The following is an 8,719-nucleotide window of genomic DNA, read 5'->3' as shown; positions in this document are numbered from 1 at the left end:
CTTGTTATCTCAGATTCTCCAGCATCGACAGTTCGTACTATCTCTCAATCACCATTAGATGCTGTTTTAAGATATTTGGCAAGTGGAATCAGATGGGAGTTGCTAATTATTTTATGCAGCAAGTTATGATCTGGAATACATTACAATTAAAAGGAGAAAATGCAGGACAAAGTGGCAAGAGCAGGGGACTAGAACTAATTGGAATATTGGATGGCTGAATGTAAGAAAAAGGGGAAAGCACAGAAGTGTATCATTAAGCCCTTCAAGTCTGATTTTCTACTCCAATCTGCTTTCCAAATTTCTCCCCATGTCCCCTAATTTCCTTAACATTCAAAAAATTCATTGAGCATTTTTATCAAGATAGAAATCATTGATTATGAGCTACATCCCTCTGTGATAGGTAATTCTACACCAGGAAATTTCTCCTTGTCTCTGTCCTAAATTGCTGCTGCTTTATTTTAAAACTAAGATCTGCAGAGCCAACAAGGGACGTACACTTTCACCTTACAAAATTCTTAAAGGTCTTGATATCTATCAATTAGATCAGCTCTCATTGTTCTAAATTTGATTATCTACTTGATCTCCCCATATAGGGTAATCCTGCCATACCAGTGGTACAATTATGAGAGGAGCAAAATGCTGAAAAGAAAGCCCCAGTATTTTCTTTTTCCCAGAATTTTTTTGACTAAGTTGAATTGCTGGCAGCTTAAGTTGATCATAAATGTTCACTTCTGATTCTAACCAACTTGGAGTCCAGAGTTTGAAAGTTGGTCACAGCCCACTACTTTAGGTTTTCCTAAGTAGACAGAAATGCTGGTATTCGGAAACACTGTCAAGTTCCCAGGACCTTCAACTGAGAACAAGATTTCTGCAAAGAGTTTTATAGCTTCTCTGTCTTTATGTTGCTTCCTGTCTGTAGAACAGCAATCCATATGAACGGAGGGTTGCTAGACAAAAATTAGCATAAAGGCTCCTACCGCCCCCTTGATCATGACCCCACCCCCGACCACCAAACCATCATCTCCCAAACCATCCATAACCTCATCACCTCAGGTGACCTCCCACCCACGGCCTCCAACCTCATCGTTCCCCAACCCCGCACCGCCCGCTTCTATCTCCTTCCCAAAATCCACAAACCTGACTACCCTGGTCGACCCATTGTCTCCGCCTGCTCCTGCCCCACCGAATTTATCTCCAACTATCTGGACTCCATTTTCTCCCCCTTGGTCCAGGAACTCCCTACCTACGTCCGTGACACCACCCACGCCCTCCACCTCCTCCAGAACTTCCAATTCCCCGATCCCCCAACACCTCATCTTTACCATGGACGTCCAGTCCCTATACACCTGCATTCCCCATACAGATGGCCTAAAGGCCCTCCGCTTCTTCTTGTCCCGCAGGCCCAACCAGTCCCCCTCCATTGACACCCTCATCTGCTTAGCTGAACTTGTTCTCACCCTCAACAACTTCTCTTTCAATTCCTCCCACTTCCTACAGACAAAGGGGGTGGCCATGGGTACCCGCATGGGCCCAAGCTATGCCTGCCTCTTTGTAGGTTACGTGGAACAATCCCTCTTCCGTACCTACACCAGCCCTAAACCCCACCTCTTCCTCCGTTACATCAATGACTGTATCGGCGCCGCCTCGTGCTCCCACGAGCAGCTCGAACAGTTCATCCACTTCACCAACACCTTCCACCCCAACCTTAAGTTCACCTGGACCATCTCTAACACCTCTCTCCCCTTCTTGGATCTCTCGGTCTCCATATCGGGCAACCACCTAGAAACCGATATCCATTTCAAGCCCACCGACTCCCACAGCTACCTAGAATACACCTCCTCCCACCCACTTCCTGCAAAAATGCCATCCCCTATTCCCAATTCCTTCGCCTCCGCCGCATCTGCTCCCAGGATGAGGCATTCCACTCCCGTACATCTCAGATGTCCTCGTTTTTCAAGGACCGCAACTTCCCCCCCTCAGTGGTCGAGAACGCCCTCCGCCGTGTCTCCCGCATTTCCCACAACTCATCCCTCACACCCAGTCCCCACAATAACAACCAAAAAAGAATCCCCCTCGTCCTCACGTACCACCCACCAACCTCCGGATCCAACGCATCATCCTCCGACACTTCCGCATCTGCAGTCCGACCCCACCACCAAAGACATTTTTCCCTCCCCACCCTTATCTGCTTTCCGGAGGGTTACCACTCTCTCCGTGACTCCCTTGTCCGCTCCACACTCCCCTCCAGCCCCACCACACCCGGCACTTTTCCCTGCAATCGCAGGAAGTGCTACACCTGTCCCCACACCTCCTCCCTCCCCCCGATCCCAGACCCCAAGAAGACTTTCCACATCAAGCAGATGTTCACCTGCACATCTGCTAATGTGGTATACTGCATCCACTGTACCCATTGTGGCCTCCTCTACATTGGGGAAACCAAGCGGAGGCTTGGGGACCGCTTTGCAGAACACCTACGCTCGGTTCGCAATAAACAACTGCACCTCCCAGTCGCGAACCATTTCAACTCCCCCTCCCATTCCTCAGACGACATGTCCATCCTGGGCCTCCTGCAGTGCCACAACGATGCCACCCGAAGCTTGCAGGAACAGCAACTCATATTCCGTTTGGGAACCCTGCAGCCCAATGGTATCAATGTGGATTTCACAAGCTTCAAAATCTCCCCTCCCCCTATCACATCCCAAAACCAGCCCAGCTCGTCCTCGCCTCCCTAACCTGTTCTTCCTCCCACCTATCCCCTCCTCCCACCACAAGCCGCACTCGCATTTCCTACCTACTAACCTCATCCCGCCCCCTTGACCTGTCCGTCCTCCCTGGACTGACCTATCTCCTCCCTATCTCCCCACCAACACTCACCTTTACTGGCTCCATCCCCGCCTCTTTAACCTGTCTGTTTCCTCTCCACCTATCTTCTCCTCTATCCATCTTCTATCCGCCTCCCCCACTCTCCCTATTTATTTCAGAACCCCCTTCCCCTCCCCCATTTCTGATGAAGGGTCTAGGCCCGAAACGTCAGCCTTCTTTCTCCTATGATGCTGCTTGGCCTGCTGTGTTCATCCAGCTCTACACCTTGTTATCTTAGACCTCTCAAAGACAGTTTTTCTTTAGTAATTAAGGAATTAAACTCCATCTCTAATCTCCTTTGAAAGCATTCCTTAGCTATTCCTCCAAATTCACTTGATTTCCATTAAAAATTAGATGGCCTACAGCACACTATAAAATGTTAACTCAGTCTTCAACAAGTCACTTGATGAAACCACCCTCAACCCAAATAATTCAAAGTCTTCAAAATATGTTCCAGATAGTCCTAAAACGTAAGTATGTATTGCCAACTCCAGGAATCAATCTAACGGACATTGTGCACCCTGCAAGGTGAATACATCCTTAAGTAAGGAGAAACCAAAACTTGTATGTTGATTCCAACTCTCATTCCCACTCCTCGAAATGCATGCCCACCTACCTACCCTGAGGTCTATGCAGATTTAATTAATTCATTGTGCTACTGGACCTACTTCTCAAACTTGTTCTTTTAGTAACCTGTACTGGACAGATTGGAATAGAGCTGCTCCCAAAATTGAGACCTCATACATGGATGGAACTAACAGACGGATCCTTGTGAAAGACGATCTTGGCCTTCCTAATGGATTGACCTATGACCCCTATAGTGCATTGTTGTGCTGGGCTGATGCAGGTATGTTGAACTTAGATACAATTTCCACAAGAAACGTTTAAAGTGTGATTTGTAAAGTTAATATCTGAATTTCATTTCCTATAATCTTAGCTCTGAGATGATGAACTGAAGTCTGAGCTTCAGACAAAGTTGATGATTTAAAGGCACAAATGGATTTAAATGGAACAAAAACAAAGTTGCTAGAAAAGCTCAGCAGGTCTGGCAGCATCTGTGAAGGAAAAAAATCAGAGTTAACGTTTTGGGTCTGGTGACCCCTCCTCAGAACCAGACCATTTTAACTCCCCCTCCCACTCCCTGGGTGACATGTCCATCCTGGGCCTCTGCCAGTGTCACAATGATGTCAACTGCAAACTGGAGGAACAGCATCTCATATTCTGCCTCAGGAACTTACAGCCCAATGGCCTAAACATGGATTTCACCAGTTTTAAATTCTGCCCACCCCACCTGGCCTCATCCCATGTCCAACCCTCTTTCTCATCCCCGCCTCCTTGACCTGACACAACCTGTCCATCTTCTCTCCCACCTATCCGTTCCTCCCACCTCGTTGACCAATCCTCACCACTGCCTACTTGCAGTTGCCTATCATCATCCCACCTACCTTCCCTAGCCCCACCCATCCTCTCTGTATTTATTTCTGTGCTCCATTTCTAAAGAAGGATCCTGACCTGAACTGTCAACTTTCCTGCTCCTCTGATGCTGCCTGGCCTATTGTGTTCCTGCAGCTCCATATTGCGTTGTGTCTGACTCCAGCATCTGCAGTTCTTGCTATCTCCATTGAAGTTGTCCAGCACGTTTGGTATTGCAGCCTATGTGGATGAGAGCATGAGCAAATGGATTGTGATATTGTGGTGCAGGAACCCATTAATGTGTGGAAATGAAAAGGAATGTAGTTGTAGTTTAACGCAGTATAAATAGAGAGGATGGACATCATTCTCTGCAGCTGAAGGTAAGAATCCAAAAGGCTATGTCATCTGCCCTTGTGTAAGAGCTAATGCTTCTCCTTAGGGCTAGAGGGGATCTTGATGTGCTAGCAGAATGATCCAGTTGTGGTCCATGTGGATACCAAGGACATAAGTAAGGCAAGAAAGAGATTGTACTGACGGTTATAAACAGCAAAGGACTAAAGTTAAAAAAGCAGAACGTGAAAGGTAGTAATATATGGATTACTACTGGACCTGCAAGCAAATTGCCACAGGGTAAATAAGATCACAGAGCTGAATACATGGTTCAAGGATTGGTGTGGGAGGAATGAGTTTTGATTCATGTAGTGCTTCATCTGATGAAAAGGCCACGTTCCAAAAGCTTGTGATTTCAAATAAGCCTGTTGGACTGTAACCTGGTGTCATGCGACTTCTGATACTGTAGAATTGCATATAAATTACAGAAACAGGCTATTTTAGACCTGGTATGGTGTAATAAGAGAATTAAATATGTCATGGTAAAGAATGATCTAAGTAAGAGTCATCTTAACATAGAATTTCACATTCAGTTTGAGGGTCAGAAGTGTAGTTCTGAAAGTAGTGTCTTAAAACTTAAAGGCAATTACAAAACTATAAAAGACGAAACTGGTTAAGGTGGAATGACAAAACAGGTTAAAAGGCAAGATCATAGAGAATCAGTGGCAGATATTTTGAGTCAAAGATATATGCCACTGAAAAAGAAAAGTGTGCATTATCCATAGCTAACTAAGGAGGTTAAGGGTGGTATCAAATTGAAAGAAAGGATGCTACAAAGTTGAAATGCTGCGAAGATTAGGGGTAAAACTACAAGATTGGGTAATTTTTAGAAACCAGCAAACCAAAACAAGAAAGGGTTAAAGGGAGAAATTGAAGCTTTAGAGAACATTTGCACACAATATTAAAACAGACAGTAAAATCTTCTACAAGTATACAAAAAGGAGTGGCAAAAATAAGCATTGACCCCGTAGAGGGTGAACTGAGAAATTAGCAATGGGAAATAAGGAAAAGGCAGAGACTTTGCGCAATTGTTTGAGCAAAGTAACGGGACTAAATGCTGATGCCTTCCTGGATCTGCAAGAAAATGGCTGCACAGGTAATGGAGGCAATGGTTGTAATCATCCAGTACTGCAATGGTCATTATCTCTAATCAAGGAAGCAAAGAGACAAAGCAGGAAACCACACACCATTTAGTTGAATATCTGTTGTTGTGGAGAAATGCTAGAAAATATTATTAAGGTAGTAGCAGGGCATTTGGAAGATCATAGCATAAACCATGTTGGCTTTGATTATGGAAGGGAAATCACGTTCACAAATTCGATTGGGTTCTTTGAGGATGTAACTTACTCTCCTTGACATTCTGATCTCTGTTCCTTTCTCAGCTCATCTGTTTCTAAAACCTTCATCCATGCCTTTGTTAACTTTCGGCTTTACAATTCCAGTACTTTCTTGACTAGCCTTACATTTTCCATCATTGGACAGAATCTCATTCAAAATTCTGCTGTGCATGTTCTAACTTGTGCCCCATCTCAGTTCCCCAACACCCTTGGACTAGGTGACTTACATCTACTCCTGGTGCAATGGCTCAATTGTAAAATTTTGTCCATTTTTCAAATCCTTCCATGGCCCTGTCTCTCACTGTCTGTAACATCATCCAGCCACTACCGCTTTGAGACTTCTGTCCTTCTCTGCTTGTATCTTGTGCATCCCTCATTTTCATAGCTGTGCAGTTGGCAACTTTGGCTGATGTGCCAAGCCCCTCAGTTCTGAATTTTGCTCTCAAAACCTTTTGAGCTTCTCTATCTTTCTTTCTTCCTTTTTAGATGCTCTTTATCACCTATCTCCTGAACCAAGTGTTTGGTTGTCTAATGTTGCCTTACATAGTTCTAATATTTAATTTTGTTTCAAACAGCCTGGGATGATTTATTGCATTGTAAGTTGTTGTCATTTAGTCTTTTGGTCCATGCGATAGACAAAACTGGATCATTTTCTCTGGACAGGAACATTCAGATGTAGCTGATGTATCGCTCACTGCGCAAGCAGTTTTAGAGCATGCTATAGTTGAGAGATCTATTGGCCATTTATGGTCATGGTTTTGACCACACAGGATGAGAAATTCAAATTGGTGCCCAATCCAGGAACACCTCCAAATTCAGCCAGCAAGCGCAGGGATGATGGATGACGTACATGTAATGTTTGACAGTAAATAAACAGGCTGTGCTCTTGATTTATAAGTGCCCTGTGTGTCTGTGATATTGAAGCACTAAATCTATTCTAATAGAGGTTCAACAGCAGCAGTGGAGTAAAATATCAGAGGTTCTCCGAGGGATAAAAACCAAGTTAGCCTGTAATTTCAAAAATACTTGTAAATGTTTGGCCTAAAGCTGTGTGCGTCTCATGTTGCAGTTGTGTGACAATGTTGCTGAATAAATGCTAAAGGACCAATTTGCCATTCCAGATCATGTTTTCGTGATGTGGAAAACTGCTTTAATGTGATAGATTTTTGAAATCTCCTCTGGAAGTTTCTCAGGATTTAACTTTGATGAATTCTTGCAGTACAGTTTGCGTATTTAATGATTACTAGCTTAATTTTATTTCGATGAATGAGCTGGCCAAACTAAGCTGCGTGTGGACCATGTTTCCGATCTATAATGGGTAGCAGCTTCCCTTTAAAACGTTGACAAGACCTCTGTTTGTTCTCTTACACCCACTCTCGCTCTCTCTCTCGCCTGAGCTGTGCTGTTCCATGCGGGGTTTGTAACTGTTCATTTTCTGCAGGAACTCAAAGGTTGGAGTGCATGAACCCGAATCGAACTGGACGCAAAAGAATACTTGACGGCATTCATTATCCCTTTGGGATTACAAGTTATGGAAGGAGTTTGTACTATACAGACTGGAAAAGGTACAATGTCCATTACAGTGAAGTTTTCTGAGATTATACCAGATTGTGCCTTGAATGACATTTATACTTAGGGCACATAGACAGGCCATTGATTCAAATAGCTCCATGTTGGATGTTTGTGCTTCACAAAACTCCTTGCACCCATCTTCATCAACCCCTATCAGAATATTCTTCTATTCCTTTTTCCTTCATGCATTTAAACTAACTTACCCTTAGGGTATATCTAAGCTGTTTGTCTCAGCTATTCCTTGCAGAGGTGAGTTCCTGCATTAACCACTCTTGGTAAATGAGTTTCTTCTGAACTCTCTTGAATTTATTAGTGACTGTCGTTTGTTTATGGACCCTAATTGTGGACTCCACACAAGCTGAAACGGTTTCCACGGTTTCCTTATGTCTATCTTAATTAAGCTTTTTATAGTTTTGAAGATGTCTATTGAGTCATTTGCCAACTTTTTTTTTCCCAGTCAGAAGGAGTCCCAGCTTTTTTCAGTCTTTCCTGCATATACAAACTGTTGCAGAGGTCAAATAGAATTGTGATACCATCACAGTATATACAATCCCACCCTAATCAAAACCATGTGATTTCCAGGGAGAATCAAATGCCTGGGCCAATTTAGGAAAAACTTAATCCAGAAAATTTCTTTTTGCTCCCCCTTAACCAACCCACCAGGGATAAGTCCAGTTTTCATTTATGATTCAGCAAATTGGTGCCGTATGCATGAGACAGGGCTCTTTTCCATTGTTCTCGGGAAAATACACCTGTTGACGTTTGACCTAAATCTGGCCTTGGACCATTTAAAATTGTGACCATAATTAATTTAATTGACATAAACTGCATTTAGCATATCTTATCCTGTCACAGATATTGGAAACACCCTTCCCATCTGGCAGCATCTGTGAAAAGATAGAGCGAGAAGTAATGTTTCAGATCAGTGATCTGTCAACAACCTGAAGCATGAACTCTTTCTCTCCAAAGATGCTGACAAATCTGAGATAACCAAGGTGTAGAGCTGGATGAACACAGCAGGCCAAGCAGCATCAGAGGAGCAGAAGAGCTGACGTTTCGGGCCTAGACCCTTCTTCAGAAATAATTCTTCCTGCTCCTCTGCTGCTTGGCCTGCTGTGTTCATCCAGCTCTACACCTTGTTATCT

At 43.9% G+C, this 8,719-nt stretch overlaps 1 protein-coding gene across 1 annotated transcript in view; it reads left to right on the top strand.

The window, feature by feature from the left end:
• nid1a (nidogen 1a) overlaps window positions 1–8,719 on the top strand; it is a 107,681-nt gene that overhangs the window by 95,042 nt on the left and 3,920 nt on the right. The window contains exons 16-17 of the mRNA XM_048597089.1: window positions 3,552–3,709; window positions 7,444–7,567. Of these exons, the coding sequence (XP_048453046.1) occupies window positions 3,552–3,709; window positions 7,444–7,567 (282 nt within the window). The remainder of the gene's footprint in view (window positions 1–3,551; window positions 3,710–7,443; window positions 7,568–8,719) is intronic.

The sequence above is a fragment of the Rhincodon typus genome, chromosome 5 (assembly GCF_021869965.1).
Source record: "Rhincodon typus isolate 14 chromosome 5, sRhiTyp1.1, whole genome shotgun sequence".
NCBI classification, from domain to species: Eukaryota; Metazoa; Chordata; class Chondrichthyes; order Orectolobiformes; family Rhincodontidae; genus Rhincodon; species Rhincodon typus.
Note: the sequence above shows the minus strand (reverse complement) of the source record. Positions and strands in the feature narration are given on the sequence as shown.